This window comes from Gallinula chloropus, assembly GCF_964237585.1.
Source record: "Gallinula chloropus genome assembly, chromosome: 4".
Lineage (NCBI taxonomy): Eukaryota > Metazoa > Chordata > Aves > Gruiformes > Rallidae > Gallinula > Gallinula chloropus.
In genome coordinates this window covers 26,336,031-26,356,311 of record NC_140088.1, presented here as the reverse complement: position 1 = coordinate 26,356,311, position 20,281 = coordinate 26,336,031, and the positions used below count along the sequence as shown (strand labels likewise).

Here is a 20,281-nt window from a genome sequence, read left to right as displayed (position 1 = left end):
CCAAAGTATAATATATAAAGCCTTATCCATTATTTAAAAGAAACAAGCATATACTTTCTGGAATTTGTAATGCAGATAGAAAGCAAATCCTACAAACAGGAATAGATTCCTGCAACTTAAAAACAAGCCAGTATATCCAACCCTCCAAAATGTAGGGCAATAGAATCTGAGAAACCTTTGGCTTCTGTCATGTGACATGGAACTTGAAGATTTAATAGCTAACTATTTATCATATGTGAACACAAATAGTTCTCCTCCATTCTTATATGCTCCTGAGATTGCAGATAACACAGTCATTATTGTGATTGTTTTTAGCTATGACAGAATAAGAGAAAGAGAACGTAAAAAATGCTGAGTGAGAAGGTCATTGCGAATGTTTCTTTTTCTTCAAAGCCACCATACTCCTTCCTGCTCAGCACTTTTCATTCTATCAATGCATCCCAATTCTATAAACACCAACAGTGGTAGAGTAGAAGAATCTACACTATAAATGGCTTCTACATAACTTCAAGTGAACTCCTTTACAGTCTTTTCTCCTCCTGCCTTTTGTAGCCACTTAGTAGAGTTGGAGGCGTGTGAGGAGTAGGTCAAGAAAGCTGAATGCAACTGGGGGTGGTTCACCTATGACTGTAGAGGGTAGTTTGAAACCATGTAAGCTGTAATTTATGGAAGTGGAAATATATGAGTTGCTAGGCTAATAATGGTGTATTTTCTGTCTTCTTTTATGAGCTACAGAAACAATACTAAAAGACTATCATACTTTTCATATCAGTCCTTAAAACTGAGAAAGTTCAAAGCCAGTTATTCCCTTATCCTTGAATTGAAGACAAGAAAGAAGTCTGGATGTTGATTTTATTGATTTTGCCCATCCTTTCTTTATTATCTATTACATATTTGACATAAAGTTGTACTCTTTATCTGCAACCAGTTTAAAAGCATAGAACATGCATCGTGATGTCACCGCTTGACTGCTTTCTGTAGGTTTCGTGGGGAGAAAAGGTTTGCATACAGTTTATCCTTCCACTCCTAGTTAGCCCAGGATGAGGAACTTGTGTCTCGTCTTGCTCTGCAGTTTGTTTCTTCCTGCAGCATGGCTACAAGATTGCTACTTAGGCATTGCCAACTGCATCTTTTTTTTTTTAAGAAGGTTAGGATTTCTTCTTTTTTTTTTTTGTGCCATACAATGCCCTTTGATGGATAGACATAGGGAAGAAAAAATACCTCTATATTACTTTAACCACATTCTCTAGGAGGGAAGTTTAAAAGGGAAGTTTTAGTTGAAGTTGTCATGAATCAAACCACATGCAGCCAATTTAGATACAAAGCTAAGGTTTCTGATAGAAGTTTTAAGCCTACTGAGATGTAAACCATTCAACCTTTATTCAGCTCCACGCTATACTGTAGATTATAAAAATGGCTTATAAATTACATCCCATGGCTACTGTTGTACAGCAGTAGTTATACAAAGCATTGTAGTTTTGTTCACTGGTTGCTGCTGCTGCCATGGAATTGCTGCAGTAGCTCTGATTACTTGGAATAGTATTTGTGGACCTTTTAATGGCATCACTCTATTAATATATCATCTCACTTCAGAAGTATCTGACCAAATCTTAATCTGGTATAAACCAGCACAGTTCTCAGTGGAGCTAAAGCAGTTTTTATCCGCAGAGCACTTGGCAGGGCAGCTGTTCAAATATGAAAGATTATTGTGTGCAAGACAGACTACTTTTGTCCTTTTCCCTTCCTTTCAACCTAGAAATTAAATAAGACTTGTAAAACTGCTACAAGTGTAGAATAAGTTACAGAAGATGACACAGGATATACCTCAGCCTTGATGATCAAGAATTCATTTCATGAGTCATAAGTGATCAAAATAATAGTATGTGGATTCCGCTGGATGACATTTTCAATGGAGTTGCAGAACAGTGAAGTGACTCCATGGTTTATGGGATGGTCTGGAGATTGAAGTAGATTGTGTTCAAAGAATACTAAGTAGGGGATTCAATAATTTTCTGAATATAATTTTCCCTTCCTTCTCTGTCTCCTCTTCCTCATCCCATAAATTTTAACGTGTTTGGGTTTTTATCCAGCTGTGCAGTTTCTATTTAGTCTGCAGATGTTCATGTCTTCACATACATAGTTAACCTGTCCTAGTTTCAAGTCTGAGGTGCTATGACACAGCATGTGTGAAAGGATAAAACAAACACAATTCTGATCTGTCAGTTCTTGAACTGTTTGAGCAGCTTCTGCTTTTGAATTCTTTCTCTAGCCTTCTGGAAAGCTTGAGACAATGTTTATGAGGCAATCCCCTTTAATCTGCTTTCCATGGAATCTACTGGTGCCACTTATCAGAAGCAGCCGGTTGTACCTGATAGTGTTATCCATGGCTTTGATGGAGGGAAATCAGCCAATGGATTGTAAGACTTTCCAAACTCACCAAAATAACTTGAGAGATCAATTTAGAGAATGAAAAAAAAAATCTCCTTGAAAGTTTACCAACATGTAGAGAACATCTGAGTGTTAAGAGTGGGTAGAGTGGCATGGAAAGTCTGCCTTTAACCTCCTCGTGGAAAGCAGAGAGTTAAGACTGTAGTTGTGTGTTTAATATTTCAAATTATTAAGTCATTAATGCAATTCGTCCCAAGTTCTGCATTGGTATCTTTAACAGATGCCTAGTTTCATTTAACATTTTTAGGAGTAAGAACAGATATACTGAAGAAAGAAGAGGGCTGCCCCAGAACTCATTCATTTCTGTTACAGAGAAAAGAAATTATTTCCTTTCAGCAGACTTGATTATGCAGTAAAGCAGTCACGTATTTATTTTGTCACTTGGATTAAGTTTCTGTAACAGGGCTATGTGAGTTCCTGGCATTTCCCCAATTATCAATACTGAAATATTAGCAATCAAGCATTTACTGAACACCATTCCTCAAATGCAGGGTCTCCACAGCATCTTGTTGCATTCATGGAATTCATTTGTTTGCATTATCTGGCCAACTGGTTCTTTTGTATTGCCAAGGTGATGAACAGATTTGACATTTAGCTGATTACTTCACCAAAATTAAACAGAAAACAGGGCAGCCATCCAAAGTTCCTTTCAGTGTGAAAGCTAATTATAAAAATGCTTTGAGCAGCAATTTCTTTTTGGATGTTAAAGTGCTTTTATTAGATTGTTCCCCTGTCATTTTAAAATTTATTGCTAGACACTTATAAATGGGGTTGCCTGTAGGAGTAGCATTTTCTTTTATTTTCTATATTTGAGATGGGAGGCAAAAGCGTGTAGAGCAAATTTTAGGTTGAATTTCTTAGTATTTTACATTATTCTGACTAGCTAGTGCTGGCTTTCATTGATCCAAAATTTGTATTTTATATTTATGCTGAATAAAAACATATATACATTTCTGTTTACAATTCAGCAACTCCCAATTTCCAAAAACAATTACTTAGCAAATTAAAAAAAAATAAATATGTAATTTAAAAATTGAATACATCCCTTGTATTGTTAGAAGCTTGTATTTTGTAGTGTAGATATAAACAATCAGTGGTGATGGAAGAGTCTCGCCATGTGCTTGTAATTGTCTTTCATAAGCCATTACTTGTTCTGAAATAGCATAAAACTACTCTAAAGTAATTTTGTTGAGGTCATTGAATAAGAGTTGGCCAAGTGAATTTAACCAGTAAATTTAGAACTGAAGAGTGCTGTATCCTTTTACAAGATCTTAGAAGTTTCTTGTGAAGTATTTTTTGAATGCCTTGGAATATATTTAACTTTTTTTTTATACTGACTGTTGTTATTAGCATCCTTTGGACCCTAGACAAGGTGTGATCTGGGGAGGTTTCAAGGTGACAAAGTTGGGGGGTTTTGCATATGATATTGTCTAGCACACTTTGGCTACTGAATCATCTTGTGAGGACATATATTAATTCTTGACACTGAGATCTATTAATATACCTTGAAGCCAAGTGAGTTATGTGAATCTGCTGTTTCAAGCTGTAGAATTCTGCCATAACTAGGAGGAAATATTTAGCTGTAGGTAGATTAATGTTGAAAGCTTGTCAAGAAAAAGTTTAATGTTGAAAATTTATTCTTCCTCTTCTTGCCAGTTCTTGAGCTTCTATACTAAATCCCATTTGCAATCTGAGAAAAAAATAGAGAAATAATTTCTTTTGTATTTATCTATGTTATTAGAGTCCAAATGATATAGTCTATTACCTCTTAAAAACTGCATCCCAATGAATAATCTTCTAGGAGGTGATTTTTTGTTCCCATCAATCTCAGAGCTTTTCTTGTAAAATACAGTAATTGTCAGTGCTTATCAAATAATTTAATTCATGCCCATTGCAGAGTAAGTAATTAAAATTATATTCCATATTAATACATTGTAAGAATACATTCTATGTTAATAAATAACAAAAATGCAAGTAAGGGATTTACTAAATCTCCTTTGTGAAGAAAATGGATAGTACCTAAAGTGCCAGTTCTGAGAAAGCTTTGAATAGACAGAGAATGCAGTCTGAACAACAGACCTAAGAGACTTGGTGAGCGTACAGCACAAATGTGGGTTTGTTTTTGTTTGACTGCTAAAGTATATTTCAGTGTTAAGTCTTCATAACTCCTCTTTTTATCTATAAAGTGTCCAAGCAACATATAAGGCAATTGATGCCACATTTTTTCACACCTTGAAACAAACAAATAAATAAATAAATAAATAAGGCCAATTTTTAAACAGATATTTAGTGAAATTTCTAAAACCTCTGTCAGTGTTGGTGGATAAGGTAAGTGTGACTGATGTCATCTACCTGGACTTGTGTAAAACATTTGACACTGTCCCACATAACGTTCTTGTGTCCACATTGGAGAGACAAGGACTTCACAGATGGACCACTTGGTTGATAAAGAACTGGCTGGATGGTGACACTCAAACAGTTGCTGTCAATGGCTTGATGTCCAAGCGGAGATCAGTGATGAGTGGTGTTCCTCAGGGTTGGTATTGGGACTAACACTGTATCACATCTTTGTCAGTGACATAGACAGTTGGATTGAGTGTACCCTCAGCAAGTTTCCCAATGACACCAAGTGTGTGGTGTGGTCCACCACTGCAGGGAAGGTATGTTATCCAGAGGGACCTTGACAGGCTTGAGAGGTGGGCCTGTGTGAACACTATGAAGTTCAACCAGGTCAAATACAAGGTCCTGCACATGGGTGAGGGCAATCCCAAGCCTGACTACAGGTTGGAGGGAGAACGGATTGAGAGCAGTCCTGAGGAGGAAGGACTTGGGAGTACTGGTGAATGAGAAGATAGATGTGACCCAGCAATCTCCACTCAGCCAGAAAACCAGCCGTATGCTGGACTGTATCAAAGTGTGACCAACAGGTCAAGAAAAGTGATTCTTCCCTTCTGCTTGGCTCTGATGGGACACCACTTGGAGTACTGAATCCAGCTCTGGGGTGCCCAGTAGTAGAAGGATATGGAGCTGTTGGATGGAGTTCTGAGGAAGGCCACAAAGGTGATCAGAGGGCTGGAGCATTTCTATGAGGACAAGCTAAGACAGTTGCAGTTGCTCATCCAGGAGAAGAAAATGCTCCACAGAGACCATATAGCAGTCTTCCAGTACTTGAAAGGGGCCTACGGGAAAGATGGAGAGGGACTTTTCACAAGGGCATAGAGTGATAGGTAGTGGCTTTAAACTGAAGGAGGGTAGAAATTCTTTACTATGACAATGGTGAGGCCCTGACACAGGTTGGCCAGAGAAGCTGTGGCTACCCCCTCCCTGGCAGTGTTCAAGGCCAGGTTGGATGGGGCTTTTTGCAACCTGATCTAGGGGAAGGTGTCCCTGCCCATGGCAGGGGAGTTGGAACTAGGTGATCTTTGAGGTCTCTTTTAACCCAAAGCACTTTATGATTTAAGTCGTCTTTATAGTTACATTAATTTATATAAAAACTTCTTTTAGTGAATTTATATGGATTTGACACAAACATATCCATAATAAATAACGTAAATCTCCATGCTCTGTTGTCTCCAAGTATATCTGCCTATCATCTTGATAGTCTGATGAATTATTTAGGATATGTCTGTTATAATCCAGAGCAAGATGTGGATATATGATGTATCTGCCTAAACTGTGTAAGGAAAGAGCTTAGAACACTTCAGACACTCTAAAAGCAAAATCTATGTACATTTTACTAATTTTCCCGTTTTTCTTCCAAGTAAGCAAGGGATATATGGACCTAGGTGAGAGCTGTGCAACTTCATCAGGCGCAGTTTCACCACTGTCTCTTCTTGGGTAGTATTTTTTGATCCTGCATTGGCTTTGTGACAAATTCAGAAACATTAACCAAAAAATATGTCTGTGAAGAACTTACTGCACATTCAGGCCTGAGTCTCACAGTAGGACACAGACAGTAGTTTAAATGAGGCTGTAGCATAGTAGGAGTTAGCATTTGCCCGTTAGAGTTTATTTTTGGATTAATGCTTGAGATCTCTGTCAGAAAAGACTTGTTTGTTTGACTAAAATCAGTTCAGCAGAAACATTAAGGGAGAAGGAAATGCCAGACATTTTGCTGTTCAACAAATTTTTAGACTGAGCTCATTTCTATTTGCTGAATTGAAGCTTCTTATGTCATAAATGCCACTGAGTTTAGGTAATTTTTCAAATAAATGAGTAGAATAACCACAGCCAAGAAGAGAGAACTGTAAACTCATCTTTGGTTGTGAAAGTATTTTCTGGAGTTTTTCCAACCTATACCTGTTATTTTTCCATAGGTTGATGGAATACTGTGTCTGGCTGACATTCTTACTGATAACACCCATTCAGAAGCTACTCATGCAGAAGCAGCAGCAGTAATTGCACAGATCACGTCTCCACATCTAACCTTCACCCAGCATCTCAGCAGCTTTCTGGAAAACATGGAAGAAATTGTAACAGCACTTGTCAGTAAGTTCTTAATGGGACTTCTGAGTATTTCCACTTAAAACAGCAGGTTGGGGATGGACTCTTTCATTGGAAATATTCCCTTAATAATGTTTGCCATTCTTTCTTTAACAGATAAACTCATTCATGTTTAACTCTGAATCAGAGCATTTTGCTTTTGCATAATATTTTTTCGCTCTAGTCCATATTTGAATAGAATTTATGCATATTTATCAAAATAATATGTGTAAAATTCTACCATTAGGGCCATAGAAAAGACTCAGCAAAATGTTTTCTTGTCCCATGTTTGTCTGGAAAAAAAGCAGTTTCTAATGGATGCTGACATTTATGCCAGTTGTATTTTCTGTACTTGCTGGAGCTCAAGCTCACCACTGCATCTGCATTTGTACAATATTTTGGAGGAAGAGTACAGTGAAGTGTACTCTATGGGCAAGAAAATAAAAGATTTGTCTTTATTGTCAAAGTCTCTGATCCATGGTAAAATGAGGTAAAGGTAACAGCAATGTTTTCCTTAACCTGTGCCAGAGAAGATACTTCAGAAAAATAAGATAATATTTCTCATGACATTCTAAAGAGAGGAATCTCTTATGTCTGGCAGTGTGCTCCTTCCTTCTCAAATACCAGAAGCTTTCAGTCTCTTTTCGTGGAAATGCAGACTTTCCCAGAGCTTCATATCAAAAAGTACAGTTTGGGTCATCTACTTTGATTTCTATTGTATAACAGATTAGTACCTCTGGATATTTTTTTACAGTTAAATTACAGCACTGCAATATTCATGCATGTTTTGTTTGTGATTTGGTTAGTTGGAGGTTTTGATTGTTTTTGTGGGTTGTAGATTTGTTGGTGGTTTTTGTTTTTTTTTAATAAAATAAGAAAAGACAGTGCCTGAGGATTCTTCAATGGGAATGGGAATTACCATGGCTGGGAATTACCTGAGGTGTATTTAGGCATTCTTCAATATGCCCAAACAAAACTATCCGGGCATAAATCAGGAAAACAATTTATTCCTGATGACCAGACTGACCAGCTACAAATATAGAAGCTTCTTCCCTGAACCTGCCCTGAATCTATTGGGTGGAATTAAGTGGTGCTGAACTTGGTTTTGCTGTAGTTAGACTGGTAAAAGCATCTGACCTGACTTATTTAAGATGGTTTTCCATATTATTACAGTGTACTGCAGTCAGGGGAAAATCTGAACAGCCTATCCAGAAGATATTAGCAGGTGGAACATTTCCCTAATTGTCACTGTTTAAGTTCCACAGGAATTTTAGTAGTATATATTCTGCTGAAGAAATGTGAACATTAAAAATAGAACATGTATAACTTTGGAAGAGCCCTTTCAGTAATCACACACCGTTTTTCTTCTAATATTTATAACTCAGTAATTGAATTACTGTAATATGTTTAATTTTTAATCCAATTGCCAGGTGATTCAGATCCTAGTTAAAATACATGTATGCAAGGAATTAAAAGGGAGATGTATCTTCAGCACTTCTTATTGAAGCTGGAAAATATGGAGGCTGATCTTCGTCTATAGAGAATTAGGTTTAGAAATAAGCAACAACATACCTTGCTCTAAAAAATAGGATATATAGCACAATTATTCTCTTATGGATCAGTTACTGTTAGCCTTCCACCTCCTGTATTTCATTTTATTTAGTTATATCAAGCTTTCTGTTGAATAACATTCAGTGGAATATTACTTATAGAATGGTATACTAGGTAGATAATATGATTAATTAGATGAATTTTAGAAACACTTTGTGGCTAGGCTCATAATTATCCTCTTTCCCTGCTTTTGTGATTCAAATGATGGTGCCTAATGTTAGTATCATTTATAAAGCACCATAACAATGTGACATACATAATTTAAAAAATTAAGATTATTTTCTTAGTTTTGCCTTGCTTTTTATCTTGATGATTCTGAACTTGGCCTTAGATACTATGATTGCTAATGCAAGTTGCAGATATTAAATATTGCTTTGAAAAGTCTAACATGCTTTTGCAAGGAAGGAATTACTTTTATTCAACTTATTTTCTACATTCCTAGAGCTGTGCCAAGAAGCCTCATCTGGTGAAGTTTTCCTGCTGGCTTCAGCAGCTCTTGCCAATATTACTTTCTTTGATACCATGGCTTGTGAAATATTGCTCCAGTTAAATGCAATGAAGATTCTTCTAGCAGCGTGTTCAGATAAACACATAGTGGATACTCCATATTCCCGAGATCAGGTGAGCAGTTTCTCAACAACATGCTATCTGAGCACATTTGTGTAAAAGTCAACAGGTTTCCACTCTATGTCTGTTTTGACATAATTAAATCTAAGTTGTTTTTATCTCTCTCATTCTGGTTTCTTTTCAATATGTGGCTATCTGCTTTTTTTCCTTTTTATCATGAGCATGATGAAATATGACAACATTTAATGTGATTTTGAAGAAAAAAAAAAAAAGAAAAAGTTCCACATTTCTAAGACACTAGGTATTTTTTTTTCATCATGAAGATTGTCAAACAGTGACAAAGAGGCCAGAGAGGCTGTGAAATCTCCTGTCTGTGGAAGTATTAAAAACTTGACTGTACAGAGGTTTGAGGCAAACAAGATATATATGGAGACTGCACTCTAAATATACAGTTAGCTCCAAAAGCTGAATAAGGATCTGATCCTCTGCCCATTGACGTTGCTGGGCTTTGGATCAAGTTCTAACTGTTTGGTAGATGGTTTGTAAGTTTTACTGGCAAATACATCTGAAGTACTTCTGCATTTCCCTTTTTTTTTATCAGTATTTTTAGTAAAGAGATACAGAAAATTAAAGGTTTGTGTTAATGCATAGATAAGTTAGAGGGATTTCTTTTGATCCTCCCAGGGACTGCCATGCAATGAGATGTCTCAGAGGCATCTTATTTGGCATCTCAGTCATGAATTTCACCTTAGCAGAATAACAAGTATGAGGCTTGAAGGTTTCATTATCTATTACTAAAGGATATATGTTGCTTGTCAACTCTGTAAACCCACTTCTGTTTATGAAATATTGTGAATAATAACTAAAATTCCATAATTCAGGCCTCACAGGCCTATCCCTTTCCTGTTCAAAGTGAGCAAGAGATGATTTATGGTAGACATGGGATCTGCAGTGCCACAGAAATCTGTGTAGCCTTCCACAGGAGCCAAGCCATGTAAATCAAGGCAGAAGCTACATTAGAAACTGATTGCTGGTGTTCTAGAGCAGTTATGAGGGCTCCTTTAGCTTACATTGAAAGCATTCAGTAATTTTCCAGCTCAGGAGTGCTTATGAAAAGATGGAGTTAAGCCATAATTACTATACTGCTCTTTAGGTAAAGTCAAGGACATCAACTGTGGTGTTTGATATGGCCATATACTATTATTACAGACATATAATTCTTCATGTTCTTTTTTTATTCCTTCTGTATGTGCTTGTAGTTTTGATGTTGTTATTTACTTATGCCCTCTTCTTAATTCTGCTGTCAGCTGTGAGTTTGAAGTTTGCTCTGTGGGAAGCATAGCAAGCCTCTTCTTTGTATGAGGAAGGCAGACATTTAAATATGTATGACTTTATTAGGTAGCAGACCAGTTCCTGGACTTTTGCAGCTTGCAGGACATCTCATTAGCTAGAGGAACAGAGAACTGAATGGCTTCCTAACTTGTCGTTTTGGCTTTTGATACATAAACTTCTGTTCTGTTTAGGTATATTATATTGCTACTCACTTTTCCCATTATATATATTATTATATCCCAGACAGTAGATATTAGATTAGGACACATAGATTATAGTTGAGTAGGTTATTTTGGAATATGCAACCACAGTGGAATATATCTATTCCAAATGATCAGGTTGTCCCAGGCATTAAAATAGATGAATTAGAGTGAAGTTATACTAAATGTTGAACCAATTAAACAAAATAAGAATAAGACTTATAGCAAATACAACAAAATATACTCTAATTATCATAAAATGTTATAAAAGGACTCAAACTTAAATGCCCTATTTTTAATACAGAGCTTTAATTTAGCTACCACCACAATTCTATGGAAAGCTACCCCATATTTCTAAACACATTACTACTTTAGCATTATTGCTGATTTAAGAAAACTGTAATTTGCTAAAACAGACTGAAGCATGCTCACTTTAAGCCAAAAATGGGAGAAAGATAACTGAAATACAAGAAAGGAACAGTGAATTTTGTTTTCACTTGTGCCATTTTATCTCATGGTAAAGTCACAGTATGTCCTATGCAGCCTTTCCAAGGACAGCTAGCACTTGTTAGCTGTTACCCTTTATGATCTTATAAATAAATAACGCTGTGCTCAGGATTTGGATGTCAGATGCATTGTGTGTTGCCTGCAGAAAGTATTTTCCTGCTCAAGCACCTCTAAAGGTGTACTGTCTTTTGACTTCTAAAAAGCTTTTGAGTTCAGGTGATAACAAACTTTTTCTGCCTTCACTATCTGAAAACCAACCTCCTGCCTCTTTCATTTGTTTGATATATTACTATCATTATTAGGTCAGGTAAAACAAATCTAGAACAGAGTGCTGATAAACAGGATAATCATTGTCAATTTAATAGAAGCCTGTATTGCTTCTGTGACCAGTATTACATTGAGATTGCTTAGTTTTATTACAAAATACTTTGTCTAAGTGATCAGAGAAAGTGGTGATTTCCAGATACCTTACCCTGTAGTTTTGGATCAAAATGGATATTCATGTGCCAGATTCTTTTTCTTGCTGCAGATACTTATTTTCTGGATCGCAAATTTTTTTCTGCAAAGGAGCATCAAAATATCCTTTCAGAAGGGTTCACGCCTAAATTTAGGAGTGTAATGTATACAATCAGATGTCTTAATGTAGTTTAGGCACTGTCAAAAGAAGGGTTTAGCCCAAACATTTATCACTCAGGGGCTTCTTGACTTTAATCATCATCTTAGACTCTCCAAAGAAAAACATGAAATATGGATGTTTGTGCACAGTATGCTTATGTATAATAAATTTTTTCTCTCTGCATTCCCACTTGTCTGTTCAATGTTGCTAGTATTCTCACCTTAGCTGTGAAGTTGTGCAGGTAGATTCTAACAGCTTCTGATCTTCTCTTATTCAGGCAGACAAAGAATTAATGTGCAGTGAACACATCAATTTTAAAGTGGTTATTTCTAGGTATAAAATCAGTGAATTATGTTTCAAAAAAGTTTGAGGTGGAGAAAGGCTTTTAAGATGGAAGGTGAAAATGGAAATAGTTGCTGGTTTTTTCCTGCTAAATTATTTCCTGTTTTCTTGGTGTCTGGGAGATGTTGCAGGCTCTGAAGCTGATACCTTCTGTCTTGTTTAAGATTTAAAACTCTTAGTGCTGTTTTTATGCTAGGTTCCAGACCCTTTTCCCTGCTCTTCCATTTCTTTCAGGGCATTTGTGTTTTCCTTTTATTGTCTGTTCCCTCCCTTTTTTTCTTTTACATGGGAGATTGTAGTGTCAAAAGGTGAGCAGAGACAGATGTGATTTAAACATTAAGAAGTTTTGATTTCTAAATGTTGCCTGACACTCAGTCAAAGACTTTGAGAGCAATGTTTTTATCCAGAAGAGTATTAACAGGTCTTTTAGACTTCTTTTGAAAATTCCTGCCTGGTTGAAAGGAAGTATTACTTCTCAATCTGAGTTTCTTGAATAATGGGGAATTTATTATTCCTTGCCAACCGATTTTTGTGTTTGCTTATTGTTGTGGAGACTGTGAGATTAGTGATTCCATTTGGTTAAATTGCTGTCCAAATTTTCCCATATGTATAGAAGCCTGTATGGACAAACAAAAACAGGGAGCCAGTAGAGTTTGAGCAGTGCAGCCAGTGTTAGATGCCTTGCTTCCTTACAACTGACAAGAAATTTTAGACAAAATCGTTGCTTGTCAAGGGAAAGGCAGTTAATGACAAGTTATCATTTATACTTTTTAAAGCTCTCTTCTTTGAGCAAAAGAAGTATGGAAGGGGAAGCTGACTCTCCCGGTTGGATCAGTAGAGGAATACCACTGCTGAGCCATCAGCTGGTCTTTCTTAGAGAAGAGATGCATGTGGTACCTTGGGACTCAATCACCTATGGCATGTTACACAAGCAGACAGTGACAGGGTGAGGAGCAAAGCTTGGTCTGCCTCTGTCAGGTCTGACTTCAGTAGACCTAGGTTTACTCTCTAGTCCTTGAAAATTATTTTCAAGATCAGCTGCAAGTAATTTTTAACAGTCTCAAATGGTTCGACTGCATTCTCACACATCCTTTCTACAGTTCAGCCCACTCGTGTAGGTTTGATGTGGGTAAAAATGCAATGCTAAGTCTTTAACAAGGACAAATAGTTCATAAAAGGATATCTGCAGAGTATTCTTGCACAGGTCTCTATTAATATCCAGCTCTGACACTAGTATAATGATGACTAGATGTGTGGTTAGAATTGTCTTTCCTCTCAGGGTTCTGGCTGTGAACTGTGGTTCATAAACTATACAGTAAAATTGTGCAAACCTTCCCAGTGTTGACTAGTTCACACTGAGAAAAGTTTTCAACTCGTATAGCTAAAAAGAGAGGTGATAAAATACATAATTAAGTTATTAAAAAAACCCAAACAAACTTAAGAAATTACACAAGAAACAAGACTGCCAGTAACAGATACAAAAATAGGCCAAAAATCACATAACTGTATGTGAAATTTAACCATGCCATTATGTCATTGCTCTCCTAATTAGTTTTCTATGTAAGATTCTAATAATTTCCCTGGTGTCCTTTTGTTCTTTTTAACTGGTTATCTTTGCCTTTGCACATATATTTAAACATTTAAATATATAAGTAACAGTACTGACCGGCATTATGTAGTGAGTCTTATGGATTGTTACTCCAGGGCTCCAACACTGACTTTCTTAAACGCTACATTTTTTTTGGAAACAAAATGCCTTTCACATTTAGATTTGATACAGAATAAGACAAAGTGCTCCAACTTGCAGAGTAATTAGAAGAGTAAAATCTCAGGTCTATTGAAGAACTCTGCTACTCTTTGCTACCTTGGTGTGGTGGGGTTTTTTTATTCCTGGGATCAATTCCTAATATTGCTGGTACTCTGATTTTGAAGAAGCAATTTAACTTCTCTGCATTTTTGTTTAATCATCTGTAAAGTTGGGCAGATAGTGCACTTAGTGTAAAGTCTCTCTAGAGGAAACATGCTATGTCAGCACAATTCATTAGAGTTTGTATTTTCTGCCCTTGCCTGCCAGGTTCACAGTACAATCAGGCTGGTGCTGGGCTGTACCAATCATAAAGCTGTAAGTCAGGGATGGTTATGCATGCATTTGGCTGAATTTCTTGTCTTGTCTTCAGTTCTTCAGAAAATGAGACTGCAGATTTTGATCAGCCTCTGGGTTTTGTCACTGAACATTTTTTTCCAAAACAGAATCACTGCCTAGGTGAATGTTATGATTTCAGTCTTGGGTTCTGACCAGGTAGGATCATAAACAGTGTTTCTACAGATTAGTCTTCTACTTGAAGAGGAAAAAGAAAGAAGAAACTGTATTAGCTTCTAGGATAGGCACCAGAAACAACTTCCTGACCACTCTGCTTGAAGTAGTGGCAGTTGAACCAGTTCTCTGCACTTTCTGCCTGCTCTGAATTGGGAGTAATGACATTTCCTCCCACATACTGGAAACTTGATTCTAGTAAGACCATCTTGAGAAACAAAGTGGTTTCCTACAACTGCCTTGGTTTGGGCTAAATTGTGCTCTGCTCTAGGGACACCAGGTATCTTAGGTGTCTTGCTGATTGACTCAGTTTCAAAACCTAAGAAGCTTTATAATACCATGGAGGAAGTCTGAGGGATGAGTATTTGACCCCCATCCCCTGATTTTCATCTGCAACATGGAAAACTGTGACCTCAGAAGTGAGGGAAGAGACACTCAAGTTCCACCACTAATCTAGAGTCACATGACCTGGTTTATGAGACATGCCCACTCACCATGTGTCCCATGCAGGATGCAATTCCTATGTGCTGCTTTAAAATAAGTGTGTAAAAGAATCTGGTTATTCTGTCTACTCGTTAGCTAGGTTAGTCAGCAATGTGAAGAAAATAAAAATGCAGTAGGCATCCTTCATTCTGAAGGTATGTATCATTTAGTTTTAGTCTCTTGCTCTGCCTCAGCATTCCAAGGTTATAGTTCCCTGACACAGTCTTAGAGTAGACCTAAACTTTGCAAGCAGATCCTGCCTCTGCTACTGTTATTTTACAGGGATGTTTGCCTCTACCAATCAGGTGACAGAAAGACCTAGTCATCAGATTATATATTTTTTTCTTTATTTTAAGGAAGGCAACAATTTCCAACAACAGAAAGGGCTATCAGAAGCAATGGGAAACTATTAGGTTTTATACTTTAAGCAATATAATGTCCCAGAGGTAGTTTCTAGACATTCTTAGCAATTTCTTTTCTCTCAATGTATAGTATCCTGAAAGATTTTTCTATCTAGACCTGATAGTAATACCTGTTCTTGACCCCTGCTGTATGTACTGTTTCCCTGTGGATTGATCTTGAATCTTGAAGTTTGGATCTTTTAATTTACACACAGAAACAAAGACTCTGTGTTGCTTCAGATTAGTTAATAGAAGATGGTTATCTGAAACTTTTCAGATGTACTCTGATTTATCCCCGTGTCATTTATTGGAATGAGTTGCACATAGACTTATAAATTGTAGCAAAAAATAATTTCACTTAGCAATGAATCAGCCTTAAAGTAGTAATTAACTAAGAAAATTAGGAATTCCATATTGATCTATCTTTGCTGTTTGATTAAATTACTTGTTAGTTCTCATTTTAAGCTTACGTCTTTCTATTTGTGTCGGTAATGTCAATAAAAGCTTATTGAACAGTGTGCCTTTATTGTCAATAAAGGTATATTAGCATCACATCTCTTCTGTAGATATGTCCCACTCCCCCTAGTGAAGTAAGTGACCCTTGAATGTAGAAGATACTGCCTTTTTAACAGGCTAAAATGAGTGGCTCCTTTCACAATAATGAGAAGTTCTCTTAGATCATCCTAAATCTGCCATTACAGGAAAGTTATCAAAGAAGCCTTCTGTTTCTTATGTTCTCTATAGGTTTAAATGTCTTTGTTACCAAAGCATGTGAGATTTATGCTGTCAGTGTATGTACCTTATTTCATAAAAATGCATTTTCATTTAGTTTTCACTTTTGCAACAAATGTCCAGTACCTTTATGTGCTTGGTAACGAGCGCTAGTTTAGAAGGGCAAGTAAAGTGCTAGCAATTACATTTTCTTAGCAAGAAAATTTTCAAGCTGTTGTTCTTCCAGAGGTTTTGAACAAAGCTATTATAAAGGTTCTTAATTAATCCTGTTTTCTGAAATCAATCTTGACACCTGAAATTTCTATGGTTCAGTGCAAAGCATACCACAGAACTGAAAAGGAAAGTTCATCACTCAAATTCTGTATCTGTGAAAGGCTGGGTGAGTGGAGGGAAACTATGTGGAACTAAAAATGCTTTTCAAATTATAAGAATAGATTTTATTTAATAGAGTTACCAATCACATCAACACAGCCAATTTTACAATAATGGAAGGTATTGTCAATACAGAGCAGTATCTATTTTCACTGTTTACTTATTTTGCTTATAGAAACAGATTTTTAGTTAGGCTTTAGATTAATATCCAGGGCAATTTTTACAGAAGCAACATGGTGCTGTGCTGACTTTTGAAAAGTATTAAATATCTCTATTATTTTTGAGGGGGTTTGTTTATTAAATAGGAAATTTTTCCATGGAACTAAAGGGAATCCCCCCCCAACCCTGCCTGCTGTGTATCTATTCATATGCAGTTCACTAGGAATCATCTGAAGATGAACTTTCAAAGCTTCTTGATTTTGGGTATGGTTTCTAAAACTCTAAAATTAACTCCCTAGTCTCAGTTCAACCTTATCAAAAATATTACTAGTCCCAGTGTGTTAATATTTCAATAAGTTGGTGCCTCTTCAAAGGTGCTAAAGCATGTGCTGATCTGAGAATTCCCTTCCTGGCATTTTGCATTTCACTGTGTCTCACTAGTATGTGGTTTAGGTGTGCAGTGCATAGCAAATATTAACAGGTAGGTGGTGAGTGTAGGGATAAACCCAAGACCTGTTCCTCTGGGATTTTTTAAGCAAGGTAAATCACTGAATTATAATTCAGTTTTCATCTGTTGGGAAACAAATTTATTAGTTCATTACTTGTTGACCAAGTCAATTTTTCTGTAGTGTTCATTACTACAGCAGCTTTAGGGGTGCCAGTGTCCACAGAGACACGTGCAGCCACCGGGTTTGTCAGACTCCTGCTGTAGAGAAGCACCTGCAATATTTGATGGATCTGGATTACAGAGACCAGAGTGTGGGATATCCTGGGTTAGTCTAGTGGAGTGATCTGATAAAATACAGATGTTGGAGGTGCATGGATCAAGATCTAGTTCCAGAAAGATCTGTCTAGTACATACACAGATGCTGAAGCAGGGAATTATGCTGGATTGGCTCAGTTCTTGCAGCACATGGTATCTAAGACAGTCCACTGTAATCCTGCATTAGGTCTGGCAATGTGAGATTGATGTTTCATTAAAAAATTACGCATATGGTGAAGCAACTTATTTTTTTTCCGGGAAAATCTTTGTCATATCAGGATATCACTAGAATTCCAGATTTTATGCATGGCTTCAGCACAATCTTTGTGCATCTGTGCATAAGTGGATTTGTTATAGCACTGGCAGATGATCAGAGCTCGTGTGTCCTGTCTTCACAATATTCTTTTTGTATTTTTGAGTTGACTGGAGCTTCATTGCATAGCTTAGGAATCCAGAAAAATTGCAAGAATCACAAATTGTTTCAAGTGCCAGTCCTTTACAATCTTGGAGTGTAATCTTTTGATAAGAAATGTCTTGAGCAATTAATGAAATTTGTACTAAATTCTGCAGCTGAATAGTAGAGATTCTGTGTCTTTAAATTCTTTCAAAATTACTGAAAGAGGTTTTGGTATTTTTTCTTTTTTCAGTAATTTTAATCTATTTTCCTGATGGAAATGAGGCTTAGGCAGTCACTTTTATCTGGACTTTTTTGTGTGCTTCATGTCTCACAACAACATCCTAAATGGTTTGCTGATTCAATAGGACTTCAGAGTTATTTTTGAGAGATTACCTGAGGCTTTATGCAATTTGAAGTGAGAAAGTGGAAAAAAAAGAGGCCAAGATAAAGACTGCAGCATGAACCCATGTATTATTGGACCAAAAAAAAAAAATCTACAGTGGGAGTGATGCCACTGGAAAAGTTTTGGTAATGGTTTGTGATCAATTCTAAATCCAGGGGAAATGAGGTTTCTTTAATATCAGCACACATGGAAGTGTTGCTTTTCAAAACAGACTGAGTCTATGAGTTTTCCTCTAGAGAGTTCATCTTTAGTATTAAACTTCCTTGAGTTTTGTTCTGTATCGCAGAGAATTTTTGTGTAAGCTATGTCAATACTGAATTTTAAAATACGCAAGTTTAGGGCAAATAGAGCATTAGAAGTCAACTCTTTATTCAGCTTTTCCTATTATGTGTTTACATTATGCTATTTCACTGTTTACATCACAGAAAAATGTCACTTTTTGGGGAAAGAAAAGTCTATCTATATGGAGTGAGCTAAGCTGTAGTTTAAGTGCCTTTCAAGTACTACACAGATTTTAAAAGATAATGTAGGTAGAACTTGGCAGCTTCTCATGATAAGGGTCTTTTATAAACCCCTCTGGAGAAGGGTGCATATAAACCCATTAGGCTACTTCATAAACACACTGCAAAATGTAGGGGGCCACATAATCAATGCAAAGTATAGATGTAACGTCAAATAATTTTTGGTGTCAAAAGATATACACAAAATATTTTTCTGTATGAAAATACTTATTAGACAAAATAACTTGAAGCAGTGGAATAATTGGCATGTATTCAAATTGTGGTTAATTGAATTCTTCATCTGTGGCTTAGAGAGCCACATGGGGTAGAGATTCTGCATAGAGGAAGCAATTTTCATTAACAGGATATAATTTAGAATGAGAAAACATATACAGTCTGCCTGAAACACAGTTAATAATTAATATGGAATAAATACATAGACATATACTGAGTTACCATATTTCTACCTGTCACTCTTTAGAGTTTCAGCAACTCATTTGCATCCTAAGTAAGTGTATTTATTCAGAGAGATGACACTGTAACACTACCTTCAAAAGTAGAAGACCTTTATGTCACAGCATCAAAAAATGAGTCATCCTTGTTATCAAAATGGCAAAGTGAGATCAGAACGGTGATTTGATCTCATGCCTACTTACATCTAGGAAGTTTGCTTGTTTGTGAACTGACACAGTACCATTAAAAAGCTGATAATCAGATCTCAAATTGATCATTATTTCTAAGGCTGATCAGGTTTTCTCAACTAGAATAGAGAAAAACTTCTTAAGAAATAATATTATTTCTATTTTGTATTCTAATGAACCATTTATGGTTTGGTCACTCAGTTAAGCTGTTAATATTGAGATGTATTTGCATGCAGAGAGAAAGCTTTTTTAAGGGTAAAGTAATAATAATATCATGCAGGATGTATGAGAGAAAGGGTATGATATCAAAATATGGACTGAGTGATTGAAAGTCAACAGCTCCATGAGATCCAGTCTCTGTCAATGGCTTGCTGCATCGCTTTAAGCAAGCTGCGTTACACTCAGTCTTGAGAACTTGTTAGCACTGTTTTGGATAAGAAAATCTGTAAATCAGGATCTCAAAATGTGCTTCTGTTGGTACAAAACTTAATCTTGGCCTTAGCTCAGGAAAGCCATAAACAGATTTTTAAGTCCAGCTCTTTTTGGGAAAGTGCTTTGACGTGCACACAATGACTTAAAACTAAAGAGTATTCCTTAAATACTCCTTTGAAGAAAGCCTCAAAGCTCCAAATCTGTTGAGAGGATTTCTCAACATTTCAGCTGAACCCTGAATTAGAAAGGCAGCAATAACTTAGTGCCACTTGAACATACACCATTTCCTAGTTCTTAGCCTTTGCTGTGATCTCTACCTGAGCTGGAATGTGACTGCACGATAGGTTCCTGAGGGTGGGCAGCTCCTGGCTGAATTCTTTGTAGGACTCCACATTTTTTCTGCTTTGTTGTTTTTATAAATGTCTATCTTCCTCTTCTACCAATTTGACCACTGAACAAATCTGCTGCATACAGCTCTATATGAAAGTCATTTACATAGGAATGTAAGAGTATGAGAAAAAGCAGTTTTACTTTTTTCTTATCTGGAAGCCATATATGTAAGATAAAGAAATCACAAAG

General features: G+C 36.5%; 1 protein-coding gene across 1 annotated transcript in view; it reads left to right on the top strand.

The window, feature by feature from the left end:
- INSC (INSC spindle orientation adaptor protein) overlaps positions 1 to 20,281 on the top strand; it is a gene marked incomplete at both ends in the record, with an annotated part of 91,839 nt that overhangs the window by 65,500 nt on the left and 6,058 nt on the right. The window contains 2 exons of the mRNA XM_084264203.1: positions 6,765 to 6,936; positions 8,984 to 9,162. Coding sequence (XP_084120329.1) covers positions 6,765 to 6,936; positions 8,984 to 9,162 — 351 coding nt within the window. The remainder of the gene's footprint in view (positions 1 to 6,764; positions 6,937 to 8,983; positions 9,163 to 20,281) is intronic.